This window comes from Rhopilema esculentum, chromosome 13 (assembly GCF_057945365.1).
Source record: "Rhopilema esculentum isolate cy_ngs chromosome 13, ASM5794536v1, whole genome shotgun sequence".
Lineage (NCBI taxonomy): Eukaryota > Metazoa > Cnidaria > Scyphozoa > Rhizostomeae > Rhizostomatidae > Rhopilema > Rhopilema esculentum.
The window spans coordinates 1,938,349-1,957,132 of NC_142827.1; the positions used below are offsets into that span (position 1 = coordinate 1,938,349).

Here is an 18,784-nt window from a genome sequence, read left to right on the forward strand (position 1 = left end):
TCGTCTTTATTTGGGCATCTGTTGTAGGTACATTCTGTAATGAAAAATTCCAACCTAAATTTTACGTTTTCGAGGAATCTGTTACACGTCTCAACATACAAACTCAATTTATTTGATTAACAAATATACTGTATCAAAATATAGCTTTGTAATGTTTAATTAGAGGTTCAGCAAAGCTCGAAAAGGTAATGAAACCCCGTTTGCATGTTTACAGGCAAAATAATTTGTGTTAAAACATGAGTTGTTGGGTGATACACTAAACTTAAGCGAGGTAGTAGGTACGTTCGTACCACCCTCAGGTTAGGAGGCGTTCCTATAATAAAAGAAGCCTGCCCAAAAAGCACAAAGACGTATGGTGGCAAGTCTTCTTTCTCGCTATCTAGTTTTGAAACTGGCCACCAGTTTATGTTAGGAGAAGAGCGGTTGATCGCAAGACTCACAAGCCAGGCCTGAAATCGAACCAACAGCCTTTAAAATTGAAGCTAAACGACCTAATCTTTTCGGCACTTCGCCTTTTATACTAGGCCATTTCATCCAAATAGTTTTTTGTATCAATTTGTCATAAAAACAAAACGCTTTCTCTGTAGGACGATTTGATCACGTCAGACGTTTGGAAACCCTGATTCGCCGAAATATAGCCAATGAAGACCGTCTTCCTTCTTATTGGCTGGCTTCTGTCCATATATGGGGAGAATCATGGCCACCTCTTGGCCTTTATCCAAAGTTTAGGCACATGCACGTACAAGATAAAAATGTTTTGGATTACATGCACGAAATCTCACCATATTTTGAGCTAGGCTGAATATCCGTGGAAAACAGTTTTATTTGGTTAAAAAATTCTACATTTCATTTCTAGGTTACATTCCTTAAAAACGATTCTAAACTCGATCTTGTCTTGTAGCTTGTATAATTTGTTAAGAAGTCTCTCATTTCGTTCACTCGTATGGGTTCGCTATCAGGGTATGGACGGGAGTAAGACTTCCTGCAAAAAATAACAGACACTCGATTTATTATGTATTGGATACTTAAATGACAGTAAAAGAGGGGGATTGAAATTAGATAAATGATGATTGTCCCAAGCAATTGGCAACTGTAAAATAAGAAACTGTCCCAAGTAAAGAAACTAGGTGTCGCAAGCATTGCGCCTGAACAAAATTTGCAAAGCATCATGGTTAGCTGCATTGACAGCAAGGCATCATGGTTAGCATAACTGAGAGCAAAGCATCATTGTTAGCTGAGTTTGCAGCAAAGCATCATGGCTAGCTGTGTTTGCAGCAAAGCATCACGGTAAGTTAAGATATGCGGGAAACACATATCGTCAAATGCCGTTTTTATCAACTTTCAATAGAGCTTAAAAAAGGCCTAGGAAATGGAAATTACTGATAAAAAAGCCAGGTTTAATTTTACAAATTTACGCACCTGCCAATTGGAAAAAGAATAAAAGTAGGAAAACCATCCACAGCATAATGATAAGGCAAGTCATTCTTATCAGCATCAATTCTAGGAGGTAAGAGAGAAAGGATAGGGTGAGATATTGTAACTTACAAAACCAGTTACAGTTGTACATATGCAAGATAAAACGATGCATGGAAAGTTATAAGCTAGAAAAAGCATAAAATTTCATTTTTCAGAAAATCCACCCTGCTACACGAGTGCACAAACAAAGGAAGCTGCATGCTACTTTGTGTTGCTGAATGAGGAAGGGTTAAATCTTAGAACATTTGTATATACGATAAATGGATAAAAATGTATCTGTCTTTACTTATACGATGTTCGTGTATAGAACACAACGGCTCTAAGTTGTTACACCGAGATTCAGGCTTAATCAGGTCATCAGCAAATTATTAAAACTTATCTATCTATGGGGAATATTATATTTAAATTTTTATGTCCCTTGAGGTATCGGGAACTTCAATGCTTATTGTCCATGTCTTCATACGTGCGTATGTTTCTTAAGGTGTTCCATTAAAAAGTACACGTTAGTCACACCTTCTATCTTATTTGGTCAACGTAAAGCATTAGAGGCAAAGTTCTATAAATCTTTTCGTTTTCAGAGTGGTTTCCGTACAAAATCAGTCAAAGATAATCATCTACTTCGTGGTAGGCTTTGGTATCTAAACAACCATGGCAACTGCTTCAACAGAATTCGATATTGCTATTGAAAAGAATTTCAGCAATAAATGTAATGAGCGGGAGTCTGGGAGCTAGTTTCAAATTGATGACGTAATGTCAAGGTAAACAAACCTTGCGAATCGTAGCGTATCTATTCCTTGAAACAGTCTAGCAAGCTGAAGAAAGCTTTTAGCTGCATGCTTGCAAAAGCCACACCACGGTGCGTAATACATTAGAAAAACATCCTGTAAAACAAAGAAAAGTGATTCCAAGACTTCTTTCAACAGAATGGCTCGTCTTGTTAGACAAGAATCTTCTGCCTACCTAAAGTCAAGTATCTAAATAAATTGCATTGTCTGTTTCGATTATCAATTCATTTCAACTGAAAGATCACTTTGTAGTGCATTGATTCAAAGCGTTTGATTTAAAGGGTATTATAGAGGGTAACTATTTCACAAAATTCTTCATGGAATACGTTAGAATTAAAGACGACAAAGACCTGAAACGCAATCTATGAGCTAATGGCTTTGTATTTTGTGTTCAGTTCGTTCATAGTAGGTATCCGTTTCTTAATGTTTTTAAGTTGTTGAACATAAAAATGATGAAATCAAAAATACTCTTTACTTACAACAGAGTTATCTAGGACTATGTCATCAAACGAATTCGTCGTTACTTCATGTATGCATGCTCCAACTCCAGGGCAGTCTCTGATGTCATCACTCGATCGCAGTATCCTTTTCAGTTTTCCGTTTGTATAATTTGTGATAAAGTTTACTAGATATAAAAAGGAAGTTTTGTAGATTGCCAGAATGAAAATGTAAGTGGTACATAATAGAGGAAAAAGAAGTAATAAGATAAGCTTAAAGTTAGCATATCAAATATTTTTTGTAAAATTTTATTTCAGGAAATCCCCTTTGATATTCTCTAGCTTAATCCTATCGACCATGCATCATTTTTATGGATGCACCAAAAAATGAATCATGTTAGAAGATGCAGCAAGACACGGGGAATATAATGATACAATGTGGTTCTCAGACAAAATTGTAGGGGGGAGGGTAAACTCCATTTTCAGAAATTTTGCATACCCATTTCCATTTATTAACACCCCTTAATCATGTATTTCATGCACAATAAACATAATTTAAGGGTTTTTAAAAATTTAATTTAAATTTAAAAATAAATTTAAAAATAAAAATTAAAAATTAAAAATTTAAGGACTCTGGTTTTCAAGGAAATAGAATTGCAGAGAAATTATTCTGAATATCATGGAAGTTTCCGTAATCTGATGTACAGTGCCTGCCAAGAGTCTTGGAACACTGATGTCGGTTTCCAAGGTCAAAATCAATCATCCCCCTCTCCCTTACAGAACAATGTTGGTTTACTATCAAACGGGTTACGACATTAGGAAACACTTTCCTTTGCGCTTCTTTTATGATATTTCGCTAAACTATCAACATTGTTTTAGGGGGAAGGGGGCGGAAGTAGTAATTTTTCTCCATGAAAGGAATGAAAGATATCAAATGCAGTGTGAATTGCTGGGTGTTCCAAGTACTTTTGGCAGGCATTGTAGGTCATTCAAGCGCTTTATTTGACGGGGGACGAGTTTTATAGCACAAATAAATTAAGAGCTGCATTAGAGAAGCTTAGAGTCTAAAGAGTAAAAATAGGGGACTCACCAACGTTGTTGTAAGACAGGGCAAAGCTCTTGTTAAAAACGTAAGTAGCTTCATTCTACAATAAAAGGGATAACAATTGAGCAACGTTAAACATATGATAAGGTTAAGCCTTTAGGGATTCCTCAAATTCTCATGGCTACAAATTGAATTAGAAATGGACACTGCATATGGTAGAGAAAGCGTGCGAGAATTTTGCCAAAGGACAGCCGTTTCTCACTTGAAAATCGACTCCTAGGCTCTTTGGAAAGCGCGCTTTTGGTAAAGATAATAACTTCATCGCGTTAAAATCCAAATAAATTACAAGGAAAATTAGACATGGGCCCACGACTCAAGTGATTTGAGAGATTAATGGGCTATCTTTGGGGCAGGAAAGCCCTACGAGAATCACCATCTGTTAGGAGTGACTGAATATCTCATATCTACCAAATACTGCACAACAAAATCATAGATAAACCTTTTTTTAGAAATGATGAATCTACACAAATTAAACAGATTAATTGAAATTTTTCTATGAAAAATTAAGATATATTTGTCTTGTGAAAGGTAAGAAAGAAGATCGGAATTGTTAGTAATGTTTTTTCTTCCATGCATTGCATGGATAATCATAAGGGCGTGGGGAAAACTGTTTTGATCAGAAAACTGGTCCAAGGTGCAAATCATGAAAAACATTAAAGGACCTATAATCTCTGCTGTAGCATCAATTCTATGGGGTAGAATGTTCTTTTTTTATACATAAGTGCAGCACAGTTCAAATTCAGAAGGACCAGAACTCGATATCTACCTTCTAGAATCAATTTGTCTGTGTATTGCTGAAAAATCGCTACAGTCAATACCTAGGTACAGAAATTCTAGAAATTTCACATAGACCGGTCCTAGAACTTTCAGGCCGTATTGATATGGTGCTTGGATGAGGGGCACTTCACGTCTGAGCAAGCATTACAATACATCCACAAGCCCCCCTTAATCTTCGCAATCCAAAGTGAAAATTTAAGCAAATCGAACTAAGCGCTGACTACCCACCTTTACATCAACCAAAGTTAAAACCATTTGTGGCCGTAATGCATTCTCAAATATCCCTAGATCCCTGACCATCTTCTCGTGTCTATCAATGTCCAAGTAAAAGAAATTAACTGTTTTGTTAGTTTTACATCTCAATCCATTGAAATCAGAAAATGAAAAATTCCTCGGTGACACAATATCTGAAAACCTATTTTTTCGTTCTTCTTCGTGTGATTTTGTTTTCGCTCTCAACTTTCGTAATTCCTGTTGTCCGGTCTTTACTGCTTCTTCAAAGTTTTTGTGAAACAGTTTACGACTGAAAAAGCTGTTTCCCTGCAGTTTAGCCATTATTTCATCGTTGCTTTCGGAAACAACATCTAGTAATGTCTTGAAAGCATCAACAAGCGTATCCAGTCCTTCATTTAATGCTACTTTACTGTTTGAACTATCATTTAAACTCTTGAGGTCCCGTGCTATCGCATCTTTTCTTTCCTTGCTCTCTATCTGAACTTTCTCTAGAAAATCGGTCGCAGAGTTGCCTTTTGAATCACCAATTTCAACACAGCATAATGAGTTGTAGTCGCAAATGTTCTGGTAATGCCGACGAAGACAGCGGCACGAATTCGTTCTTATGCTAATATCTTCTATATGCACTGGATGATTCCATAAATGTTCAAAGCTTGCCAGTTTCTGTTCACGAGGCCTACAATCTGCTAAGGGATACTGGCAGATGTCACATAAATGTTTGCTATATTGTCTAAAAAGAGAGATACACATCTCAGGGTTTTTTCGTCGGTTAGGTCTTGTGTTGATGAAAGACGAACTCAGGGTTGGAGGCAGGAAAGAGTCTGCACTGCAATTGTGATAAACTGCAGCTAAACGGCGATACTGCAACAAAAATGAGAAGACATTTTTAGGAGAAGTATTTCCAGGACAAGTCAATTATCGCTAGCATTACGAATAATTTCGCACGATATTGCCCAATGTGTATTATCTCATCAAAGAGTGAGGGATATTTTGTTACTTGGATACCTCGTACGTCTTTGCGAAATCTCTTGACCTCACATCAAAATCAATTTAATTTTACTTTGTGTATATTATTTTCTTAAAGTATGAACTTCAATAAAAATGGCCGAAAATATAGAAAAACTCTTTGCTTAAACGTTTCAAGGTAGAATTAGAGTCGAGACAAAAATTAAGAGCGAAAATTTTTTTGATACAAACCTCTCGGAGTACTTCTGGAGACCGCTTTGAGCTGCCTCCTTTCTGTGACAAGAATAAAAGCAATGCAGGACCTCGTTTTAGATGTGCAATATGGTGGTCCATTGTAGCCATGCTTGGGGACAGCTTTGTGACAAACTAAAAAGAAATAAGATAGCTTTCAGTCTTTGAATTCAGTTGTGAATACGATAAGGTAACAATGTATATTTGGAAAAACAAGGTTTCGGCTTTTGTTTTACAAAAGATTCTTGTGGTTTAAGGAACTCGTTGAAGGAATTCCATTCCGATAATGTGGAAATGTAGCACGGTGTGGGCTTCAAAGAATTTTTGGAAATCTAATTCTAAAGTCTAAACTTAAAAAATTGTCGGAGAAAATCAATAAGATTTGCGGGCTGGAGGGCTTTTTTAGAGCAGCAGGTTATTCTGTAACTTAAATTTTGTTGCATGAAAGGATCAAGAAAGGATGTAAGAAAAAATTAAATAAAATCGAAGATATCAAATAGCTGTAAATAAAAAAGATGATTTATACGCAAATAATGAAAGGCCACGGTAACATGAAGATCTACAAACGAATACTGCAGACAGGCCCGTAGGGATGGGGGGCGTGGGGGCGTCACAACCCCCCCCCCCTCCTGGAAAAAATATTGTCGGCAAATCTGGTCTACCTTCGGCAAACCTGGTCTACCGTCGGCAAATCTGGTATACCGTCGGAAAATCCTGTGATATGTTGGAAAATACTGTGATATGTTGGAAAATACTGTGATATGTTGGAAAATACTGTGAGGCCCTGACTGCAGAAGTGGATGTGAAAACAGTGCCGTCGGAAGAAATTCATTTAGAGGGGGGGGGGCTGCCCATTGTTTTCCTACTCATCCAGTACACTGTTATAAAGGAAATATTCTGCAGTTTGACAATTATTGGGGGGCTCCAGCCCCCCAGCCTCCCCCCGGTTCCGACGGGCCTGGAAAAATGAGACAAGGCACACTCAATGCGCCGAGATTGAAACAGATTAAAAATTTATTTTGTACGCAAACTTTTCGCCACAGACAACTGATCTTTTTATTAGATATTTTTGAGCTAAAATGTTGCTCATTCACAAAAGCTTGTATACAAACTTCTCTTTTATTTACACATATGTCCGTCCGTCTGTATTCACTGAACTTTCGCACTTTTTGGTGCCTTGAATATGAGAAAGGTAACCAATTTTTGGAAAAATTCAAATTTACTTGTGCAGGGGGAAGAAACTTAATTTTTGTGTCAATTTTTATGCGAGAAATTAAATTTTTTGGTTGATGGCTTGCACATACATAAGCCTTAGCAAACCTATCCTAAATATATGGGTAGACCCCTGGGGGAGGGGGTTATGGAAAAATTGAATACGGGGCTCAATATATCAGGAATACGTTTGCCTGAAAACACTTAGCAACAATATACAATCCCGTTATCCAGTAAGGATTTGAACTCAGCACAAGATAAAGCGATGTTCATGCCATAACAACACGCACCCTAGCCGCATTCATTGACACTCGGGTTCTGTGTAGCAGCATTCAATGCTACCAATCGAATCTGGCAACTCCCAAAGCATTTATGACACTTCGCTGTTAGCGGTATTGTAAAAGCAAGCGTCTATTAAACACGTTCAATTGTTCAGTTGGGATTCCACAAGCTCCTATGGGCTCTATATTTTACTAAATACCAACAAAGCGCCATTTTGCTTCAAATTATCAAGGCAATGAATCCATTTGATATTCACTACCCTGCTATCGTCGCTATATGGTCCTGGAAAAGGCAGCAAAGTTTTTTATACCAGCAAAGCTATCCGTTTTTTAAAAGTTTAGCATTACTAGAAGAAAGGATCAAATGATTTCTGTCATCTGTCAGTCTCAAAGGGTGGTTTTTAATACAAAAAGGGGAACGAGGGGCAAAGCCGTGTAAAGAACGTGTAAAGTTTTGGTGTAAAGAACAGGACGGTTTTAAGTCGCTACCCCGAATTTCATGTATATTGCGATCATCATCAGGACTTTGTGACAACTAGAGCACTTTATGGCAGAAAGGTAAACAGTATTTTTCATAAGGAAAGAATATACCAGTGATGATTAAAAAATTTTTCAAAAAAAACAAATCATTTTAAAGTCATTTGACACAGGTTAAAGTGGTTTACAGCCATTAGACCACCAGCGGTTGCCCAATCAAATTGCACACAGAGAAAAAACATGGAACATTTAACGCTCATCTGCAAAGCGGTGGAATTCCAAAGCAGCACACACTGGTTTCCTCGGGGGAGGGGTACCTTAACATGTTTGAAGGTACGGGGACGTGCAATTATTTAGGGGTAATTTTTTCTGAAAAGTGTGGAATTATCAGTATCACTTTTTGAAATATGTGCGGAACTATGGGTACCATTTGAAGAAACATGCAGAATTATTGGTATAATTTTAAGCATGTTTGCGGAATTATGGGTCACATTATTTCAGACATTTGCGGAATTATGGGTCCAAAATGTTAACCAAAATGGCACGTCCCCGTCAAAAATTAGGCTTAGTTTACCCCCCCCCCCCCGAGCTGGTTTCACGTGAGCAATTTTCAATGTACTTCAATGCGCGCATGCTCTGATCAATTTGGCCTAAGTTATTCTTGGATTCACTGTACCTATGCATGTCAAATGCCTTTAAGCAGGGTTGGATACTACCGAAGGGCCAATGATGGAATTTTTGTGCTTTCATTTTGAAAATTGAAACTGACTCTCAATTTGACTGATTATGTAAAGACAAGAAATACAACGCCGAAATGTTTGCAGAAATTACATTATGATTTCACAAAACAATTTTTGCATTATAACATCGGATATTTCAATTGAAGTTGGGAATATATACGTGTTTGTGAGCTGATAATTGGCTCTAGAACGATACTGTATTGAAAGGATTTGTCTACTTTAAAAATCTATGAAATGCCACCCTAAAAAAAGGGCTTCGAGCCAATTAAAACATTTGCCTAATACGGATTAGAGAAAATTTTAAGATGGCGTTTTTGTTGAGCATATAGGGTGAAAGGAAACCAACGCTAAATGATTTTTAACGGTCATACCACTTTTTGGCCTATTTCAACACAAAAGGAATTTGATCCAGGCGGGTTGAGTGTTATTGTGGAAATTGAAACAGGCTCTGGCTTTTGTTCAAGGCGCTTTGCAAACCGATAATCCTTTGAGGCTTTCCTCCAATTCCTATTGAATTTCACGAACAATTAAATCGTCAAATGGCGGAGACGGCCATTGTTACTTTTGTTATGCTAATTTCCTATGAGAGCCGATTCCCATTTAACATCGGTTTCGGATTTACTTTGAGATCGAAGCAAGCCTGAGGAACGCGATCGCCTGTCGATCGGAACACGTCTCCCGCTTAAACATTCGAATATAAACAAGCTGACACAAACGTCATTTGCTGCAGGATAGATAGACGTACGCCTTTCAAAATACGCGTGTAGATCTGCCATCGAAAGAGCTGAAGAAGATCGCAAGTCCGAGAGCAGAAAACCAACGGGCGATTGCTGACAGGTACTTTGACGACTTTAATTTGCACCGTTATTGCTTTATATAAGGATGCAAAACATTCCATTATCTAGTATTCAATTTTCGTGTGTTTTCAGTTTAACACAAATCGGAAACAAGGGTCATTTTCGAAACTATATAAGACTTTAGAGAATTAAAAATCGGCCTTTTAAATTTCATTTTAAGGACTCGACTATAAAAATGTTCGCGTTTAATTGATGATAACATCTTTCGTCTCATTAAAGATTAGTTACTATCAATTTTTGCTTTGAAACGAACTGCCCCTTTGAATAAGGGAACTATCGTGCGTTTTTTCTTCGATTTATAGAGTCTGATTTCAAACATCGGGTAAATACAATAAAGACAATTGGAAAAAGTATAGGATGAATAAGCAGAAATAAGTTTTCTCTTTTAACGTGGTGCCATAAACGAAAAACGTTAGCAAGGCGAGTCTGGAAAACGTGCCCTTATTACGAAATTATTAATATTATTAATTATTGCGAAAGGTTTGATCTTGTTGAAAAATATGACTGTCGTTGTCATTCTTTTGCGTACCAAATTGTTTTTATAACAATACAGTATAAAGTGTTTTTTGTGAAATTTTATTGAAACCATAAGAATTTTTGCCAAAGGCGTACAAAGTTTTTGTTGAGTGATGTGCCCCACGGTCATTGTTACATTGAAACTTGCCAACAACAAGATTTATGCGGCATGTTTTTGATATCGGCGAGAAAAAATAATTGGCTTCTGTAGGTAGTGTAGGCATCTTTGCTTGGGGTAGTGGTATGCCAAAGGGATCCTATAGCTGGGGGTATAGTCAGGGGTGTAGAACAAGGGGGGCTCAGGGGGCAGGGCATTTTTTAAGAATTTTCCACTGGTGGGGCATTTGAGAAAAGGGCATATAGATAAAGGAAGAATTTACAGATAAACAGGCTTTCAAAAATAGACTTTGTGAATTAGAAGGAGAATCACATATAGAAGCAACAGTTCCAGGGAAAAAATGAACTGAGATTTGAAACCTGTTCAATAAAGATTTCATCCACAAATATCTCAAATAAAGTAAAAAGTAAAAAAGTCACCGAATCATAAGGGCACTTAAGTGGTGGGGCAAACATATTCCACTGGTGGGGCAATGAAAGGGGCTGGTGGGGTATTTTCCCACTACTTTATATGTTAAAAAATGCCCTCCCAGGTGGGCCGAGCCCCCTTGTTGATGCCGAAAATTGGCAAATCTCTACTTTTGCTATTGTTTTTCGCAACATTTTGGGCAAGAGCCCCCCCTTCTGTTATTTTGATAGCACTACACAACTGGGTATAGTGGTATGCCAAAGGGATTTGTGAAAAGACGAGCATTAAGCGTGGGTTGAGGGCACGGGTGAAATGCTATGCCCCACTGCATTCCAAGCCCTTCCAATCAAAGACCGTTGGTGTGAACAGTTTTTTGGCGAATTTTTTCCTTTAGTGTATTTTCTGACGTAAGTCCTCACGTAGATCTCTGGAACACAGAAAGGGTGCTATAAAAAAACAAGGGGGCCCTCGTGTAAATTTGTCAAAAAGCAATAGGAAAGAGAAGTGGATATTTACTTTCGTGATTGACAAGTGGGGCTCAGCCCCCATGAGCACATAGCCCTACACCTTTCGTTAGAGTGTATACCTTTTGAAGCATCTTAAGGAATTATGATTTTAGAAAATGCCAAAAAATGAATGCTTCAACAGAGGCCACGCCTTCAACTTCAAAGTGGTGGGGCTATAGTGTAGTAATAGTTGAAAAATCTCCGACCTAAAGGCGCGGGGACAATATGACCCAACCCCCCCCCCCTTGGCATGGCGTTTGTCACTAAACAGTTCTCTGACTCTGTCTTAATTTTAAAACAACGAGAACGAAAAATATGTCAATAATAGGAAAACGAGGATAACAAGGAAATTTCATTAAAAGATATGGACCAAACAAGTTAATAAATACATCCGATTTAGAATGTATTTATTTCACATCCTAGCACCTTAAGCTCCACTTATATAAAAGTGAGATCCACTAGGCATTAAATAAAAGTAAAAATGAATTCAATATCCGTTGTATTGTCTGTATAAAAGCACAAATAATCGTATAAATATCAGTTTGATACCGTTGCAAAATTTCTTTTTAGTGGCCATGCTTCCTTTTAAAAAAAAGCTGACTAGGGTTGGTCGCCCTAAAGGCTAAGTTGATAACAGTCTTGTATAAAAACGATTTATTTGACGCTTATGCTGGAAGACAGGGGGCCTATTATAGGTTTGCGGTTTCACGGCCTGGACCCTTTTTTTACGCGCGGCCTTCAGCATTTGGACCCTCTATAAAAGACCCTCTTTAAATGATTTGTATTTGTATCGTAAATTATTTAATGTTAGTTTTTACAATAGTGAATATACACTAATTAAGACTAACATGAAGCAATTTCAAAGATTGCATAAGACAATTCATTTACTGCAAAATGAGCATGCGCACTTGTTTTCAAGGAACCAAGTTTTGATCAAATTCTTAAATTGTCTAGTATTTTGTGCTGTCTTTATTGATTCCGGAAATGTATTCCAGATTTTAGGCCCATGAAAACTTAATGATCTGATACCATTATTGGTAGTTCTGGCTTTTGGAATGTCAAGGGGGTTTTTGAGTCGAAGGTTATGACCTGTTGTTTTGGGTAGAAAATAGTCTTTCATGAAAACAGGATTAAGGTTGTTAAGTGTTTTATAAACTTCGAGCGCTAAAATTCTAACTGATTGGACATGTATGGTAGTTTCTTTTGAGTTAGCAAGTAAATCTTTGTAAGAAGATGAATAGTCCGAATAGGCTAGCTTTAATGCCCTCTCGTTAATTTTCTCTTGCTTATGCTGACTTCCTTTACCACATAGCATCCATATCAATTGACAATAATCGAAGAGACATAGTATAAATAAATTCGTAATTATCTTTTTTCCTCTGTCGCCCATAAATCTTACTTATCTTTTTCAAGAATTTTACTGTTTAGCTGCTTTTTTGCAGATCTTATCGATATGAGCGTCAAACCTTAAATTTTCATCAATCTGAACACCAAGCAAAGTAACGTTGTTCTCTATTTTAATTGCAAATTTTTGATGACATGCAAACATGAATTGTACGGGTGATTGTCTTTATTCTTTAGCTTTGAAGATATGCCAATAGAGGAAGCTGCCTAAATCGAAGTTATGTCAGACGAACAATTGGTGGAGTACAATCAGGATCCAGAAAATCAACCAGCAGCAGTCGAAGCCACCAGTTTCACCACAAGAAAGATGAAGGCTGAAGAAACGCACAACAAAGACATACAAATTGTGCATGACAAAGCAAAACAACGCACTAAGTATGGGGGTGAAAAACAGGAAAACGGTGTTGGAATTTCTAACCGGTCCGGTCAGCGTCGAGAGTCCGATTTGCTAATCCAAGGGCGCGAAGGCAAAAATAGGTTGAATAGTCGTAGACGATCAAGTCGTTTTGACAAAGGACACCGAAAACGGTCACGGGATAGGAGAATGTGTGAAGACAGAAGGTCGTTGGAAAGGGAAAGAAGTATGTACGAAACGCAAAAAGACTATTTTTACTCGGATGAAAGTTTGTCAGAGGATAACGATTCGTTGAGCTCTGCTGATTCTGACTCAGAGGGAAGTGCAAGCGATGGGTCACTTGACAGGGAGCAAGGGTGGGGGCGAGAAGATGTTAGATCAAAAAGAGACACCTTGGCATATAAAATATCACGAAACAGACGAGGAAAACACAAGAAATCAGGCAAGAAACACCATGCCCGTCATCAAGATAACGATTTTTCAAATCATCATTACCTGACTACAGAGAAAAATGACACAAGACCAAATAGCAGACGCGTATCTAGTCCGCATCAGCCGGAGAGCACCAGTCTCCTCAAACAAATGCTACGCAATCAGGATACAATGGTGACAAAACTTGATGCTATGGTGAATCTTTTGAGAAAGACCGTTCGTGCATTGACTGCAAAGGAAAGAGATTCACACTATGGGAGGAATGATGACATGCTATATTCTGGAAGAAAAAGACCACGTGGGGGGATTTCTGACTCCGATAGAAGCAGAGCCAATTACGAGCCACATGCGTCTGAAAAGAGGCCGAGGTATCATTTAAAGCAAGACTTGTCACCAAGGCTTGCTGACAGCTACCTTGGAGGAGACGTGGTCTCTTCTGAGAACGGGATAAGACATCGGAATGAGGCGACACGTGGGAATGAAGAATTACAGCCAAGAATATCGTCTTATTACTCAGTTCGAAGTGAAGGCATGGATACAAGGCAACAAGAAAGGCAACCTTCAACTGAGAGGTACAGAAGCCATGACCCCACAGTAATGTCCCGAGACTCTTTCAGTGGAGAGATTGATCGTCGACCAAACGGCCCTTATTCCACCAGCTTGGAAGAAAATTTTGTTGTGAATCCTCCTTCGCCAGGCAGAGTGCAAGTTTTGCAAGAACCCGCCACTGGAAAGCAAAACTCAGCTTTAGCGACTGGTGAATGTTTTCAAAATGATGAGCCACAGTACCGTCGTACTGAACAGCTTGACGGTGACGTAGAAGAAACGTCACACGCAGCTAGTTCCTCTGAGTTTACCATGGGAAGAAGCAGCACAGAGTCGCAAAGAAGCCTTAAGCGGGACAGTAGGCCATCAATGGTTGATCTATTTAAAACGAACAACGCTTTGATTCCACAAAAATATTATGCACCAGCTAATGTGTATTCACAAAGCGGCAAAACGGTGGAGCCGAGTGATGTGAAAAGCGACACTGTTCTTGGCGAGCAGGGGATCACCTATATCTTTCATGAACAGCCTTGGAAAGAGGACAGTCTCACAGATGGTTTCAAAAGCCCTAATTCTCGCAAGAGAGAAAGTCTTGAACCTACACCATGGCTTGCTCGTACACTTACAACTGGAAGTGGCAAGGGTGACGGGGGTACCTTTACAGTGAATGGCAAAGAGTTTGACAATATGAAACACGAGGTTGGAAAGCAAGCAGAGTCAACTGACAATAAAAAGATGATGTCAAACGTCAATCACCTGACGCTAAGTACGATGTGTGTGTCGTCTGAAATCGTCCAAGTTCTGGTTGTCACTCCTTCTGACCAAAACAATGACAAAGATGCACCAAGGAAATCCATGGAACGGGTTTTGAATCAATCATTGGCATTGATGGGCTGTCTTCCGTTGATTGCAGAAATCGATCTATCAGTTGTCCAGAAAATCTACCATGGTAGCAAGAACTGTATGTCGTTCATATACCGGCTTATGGATCATTGTTACACTAGGGAGGAGCTAATGAAATGCAGAGTTGCTGGTGGGGTTAGAAAGTATCGTGGAAATAACACTGAAACAGAACAGCTCTGTCCGAGAAGGCTTCGCACGATTTTAAAACTTGCCAGTGATCTGTACCCCAACGAGTATGCACAGCTGACAAAGGCCAATATGATCAGGAATAACATAAACATGAAATGCAGAAAAACTGTTATTCGGGATAACCAAGAAAATGACGTTAGAAACAACTCTGAAGGGTTTCAAGCTACAGCGACCAACTGAGATACACTATTGGCCTATGCAGTTTACCCGCTGAACTTGTTCTGACGCAATCAAGGCCCAGCCATTGTGACGTCAGCTTCAACTTCGAAGCATATTTATACTTGCTACAAATTGTATCTGACAATGAGTCTTAATAGGCTGTACGCCTTCCATAGAAAACCGAGTTGTACACCGGAGATGTACACCATCTAGTTCTGGAATTTTTGTAGTTACATTTAGACGATTTTTTAGGGTAAATTTTCAAGATACCTTGATTCTGTAGGCAACCATCTTTAATTTTCTTGACTTTAAAGTTTGTTTATTAGCCCGTCTAATAACAGGATATTGACTATTTCAAACCTAGACTTAACGTTATAAGAAAAAGGTGAAACACACATTGATACATAGCTAGAATCATTTTTATTAACATTTATTTGGTTGTTAATCAAAGAAACCAGACGAAGAATCCGGCAAGGGGATCACCTTTAGAAAATAATCATAAAATGCGGTTTAGCAGCTAATGAAAGTGGCGTAGCTAACTCTTTCCCGTATAACATTTTATTAATATTGTTTTTAGGGTCAACCTATGTAGATTCAACTTATATTAATAAAACTTTGTTCTTAAGTGTATCTTTGCTATGCCATTCCTGAGAAAAATCCTCGAAATTCCTGTTCTGTACAAAGGAATCTTCCATCTTATCTGTCAATCTTATCGACAGACAAAACAAAGTAGGCCCACTGAATTAGTTCCTTTAAAACAGCATAATTTGTGGCTCTTATTTTGGAGTCTATGAAACTGTAGCTACAGGGTATCAAAGGTCTGGGAAACCGCAATAGCCTACAGCAAAGATAGGATTGTTTAGAAGGAAAGACCATTAACAAGAGCCTTTCGTGATGGGAAGGGCCAGACAATATTTTAAGAGATATCTATTGGAAAAGAAAACATCAAGTGTAGTTAAATCTTAGATTGAAGTTTCTTCTAGCGAACATCTGCATTTAGCAACAGCCAGCTCCAAACAAATTGTTTCACATTTTGATTTACAATTATTGGTCAAATGATTCCATTTTACAATTCCCACCCTATATTGGTCACAAATTTAAGATGCGTTTAGACAAATTAATTACAAACACTTCATTAAGGAAGGGGGGAAACATCAAGTAGAGGGCAGCTTGACATTGCAGGATTTAAAAATTAATTTTTAATTATTTAACTTCTGACAATCAATGGAAGTTGTTTTAACTTCTCAGTATTTTATGAATTTTAAATTAAATGCACGTTGTTTTTAAGAATGGGAGCTTGAATGGGATCTAGAAGGATCACAAAACATAACTTAATTGGAAACTCAGTAAATTACGACGGGAAAGTTCAGCGCTTCGATCTTTTATGAATAGAAAGATAAATAGAAAAGGATATTATTTTTATTGAAATAGAAGCTCTTGATACCGGTAAAAAATACGTTGTATCGAATAACGAGGAGAGTCTCAATTTGGTCGAAAATGGCACCTGCATGAAATAATTTTAATTACCGAGAAATATGTGTCAATTTCTGCATTTGAATAAGCAACCACGAGGCAGGGGCAGTTTGTTTTGATAATCTTCCTGTCTCATAAAATTCTTGGTTATTGAAAAGTCAAGTGATAATATTTATAAATCATTAGGAATATTAAAATAGTTATTTTAAAAAAGGCCTTTATTGTAAATAGAATGTTCCTTTTCTGAGAGTATCGCGAAACAGCAGGAAGAAATGACTTGAAGAAATTCAGCGCATCTAGCGTTGCTAATACCTTTCATTCCTTTCATTTCGAAGAAATATTTATTAACTTGTCAGAAGATGGCTAAGGTCACCAGCACAAAGAGTATCGCAATTCATTTAAAATGAATTATAATTGAGCTCACCTCGATATGGTGCTTGGAGATCCAAGAGAAAATCGTTTCAACGGTGAAATTCAAATTGCTTGGAAAAAACTAAAATAGATATATATGAAAGAAATTTTAGTAAGATGAAAGAATATTTCATTTTGAAAATGAAACTAGTTTTATTCACTGGTTTTAGAATATAAGTGCCGTCGGAACGGAATTCATTTTGAGAGGGGGGCTGCCCATTGTATTCCCTTCCTTCAATACACTGTTGTAAAGGAAATATACTACAGTTTTACAACTATTTGATAATTAGCCCCCCCCCGGCTCCGACGCCCCTGAATAATGCGAGGAAAATCATTCGACAAATAATTGTCAATGCCAGGCAACTTCTGATCAGTCATAGCTTCAGATTTCTATGACATTACTGTACAGAATGCAATAAAGAAAGGAAGGTGTATCAATAAACTTGGGATAAAATTGCGATCCTTTTCTCTGACACAATCTGGGTACCAAACTTAGGATAACTATTGCACCATTCAGAAATAATTCTGAACAATTTCCAGTGGTACAAAATTTGAAAATGGCTTTGAAAAAAGCAAACATTTTACAACATATTGGCTAAAAGCTTTTTCGTCTGAAACTCTTAAGAGCATAAAACGTCAGAATAAGAGTCCAAAAGAACACAATGAAAAATATATACCCAGTTATGGATCGAAATAGGCCAATCAGAAAAACGCAAGCACAAGACCGGTAAAGTTGACCAATCAGTGCCGCGTGCCTAAAGAAAAACTAGCAATGGAGTCCAAGTGAGAAAACGAAGTCCTTCGGTCTACACAATGGCGGCTTTTTCGTTTGTATGTAGATCGACTCCAAAAAAAAGCTAGATGAAAAGACGATCTGGCTGTGCCAATAATCTGAAACATGTCGTCATTGTAGAGTTTTGCACAATCTGGATTATCTAAAAGATATTGTCCGATGGCAGAATCACTTTTTTAACGGTTTTTTAGACCTACAAGATCGAGTTAGCTTTGGGCAGTCATAAACTATATCTCACCTTAATTAGTGAATTACTCTTTATTCATGCATTTATTTTCTTAGCTTACTCTATAACACACCAACAGAAAATTATTTAAGAATTTAAATCTAACAGTACATTGTTCTTTGGTTCCAGTGTGTGCTTAGTCATTTTTCAAAATTTGGTGGAATCTCCCCTCAAATTTTATAGACATCGAGTCATGATAAAATGATTTACCCATACAAGCCAAATCATAACTTTTGCGATGCTGTTGTATTTGTGGACCTGAGACTGATCACGTGGAGCAGATGAACCATGCATAAAACAAGTATTTGCCATAACTCGCTGCTATTTAAGAAGACCTAAGGGACTAGGGACGAATTATTACATAATTGAAATACCAGACATGATCTTACATTCCGCTGTCCTAAAATTTGGTGCAAAACGATTTGTCCTTGTTTTTCGAAACCAACTAGTGCTGCTACTCTGCTGTTTGTGACGATTCCAAATAATGTTTTTGAATCTACGATAAAACGAAAATGCAATGAAAAACAAATATAAGAATCTGAGGCAGGTTTAGAGAGTTTTGAGTCTACGATTAGGATAAATTGGGACTACCGTTTGCTGAAAAGCAAGGTTGCTTGTGAACAAAAAATAATCTAAAACATGATCTGATGTAATAGATGCACAGAAATGTGAAAACATTCGAGCCACAAACGCCAACCATCAGAAAATATTCAATAATTTATGTGGTTTTCTCCCTAAACCCAATTAATACCAGTCAGGCCCAAGTA

General features: G+C 37.7%; 2 protein-coding genes across 3 annotated transcripts in view; one reads left to right on the forward strand and one right to left on the reverse strand.

The window, feature by feature from the left end:
• LOC135692043 (thioredoxin domain-containing protein 11) overlaps positions 1-18,784 on the reverse strand; it is a 25,685-nt gene continuing 6,901 nt past the window's right edge. For both annotated transcript variants that reach the window (XM_065210059.2, XM_089112237.1), the window contains exons 6-14: positions 18,407-18,513; positions 17,012-17,080; positions 6,012-6,146; positions 4,809-5,675; positions 3,789-3,843; positions 2,741-2,886; positions 2,245-2,357; positions 1,420-1,500; positions 1-982 (exon numbers count right to left, since the gene is read on the reverse strand). In XM_065210059.2, the coding sequence (XP_065066131.2) occupies positions 853-982; positions 1,420-1,500; positions 2,245-2,357; positions 2,741-2,886; positions 3,789-3,843; positions 4,809-5,675; positions 6,012-6,146; positions 17,012-17,080; positions 18,407-18,513 (1,703 nt within the window). In that variant the 3' untranslated portion in view covers positions 1-852. The remainder of the gene's footprint in view (positions 983-1,419; positions 1,501-2,244; positions 2,358-2,740; positions 2,887-3,788; positions 3,844-4,808; positions 5,676-6,011; positions 6,147-17,011; positions 17,081-18,406; positions 18,514-18,784) is intronic.
• LOC135692171 (uncharacterized) lies at positions 8,561-17,577 on the forward strand. Its single transcript, XM_065210231.2, has 2 exons — positions 8,561-9,558; positions 12,708-17,577. The coding sequence occupies exon 2, from the start codon at positions 12,751-12,753 to the stop codon at positions 15,133-15,135; it is 2,385 nt and encodes a 794-aa protein (XP_065066303.2). The 5' UTR covers positions 8,561-9,558; positions 12,708-12,750; the 3' UTR covers positions 15,136-17,577.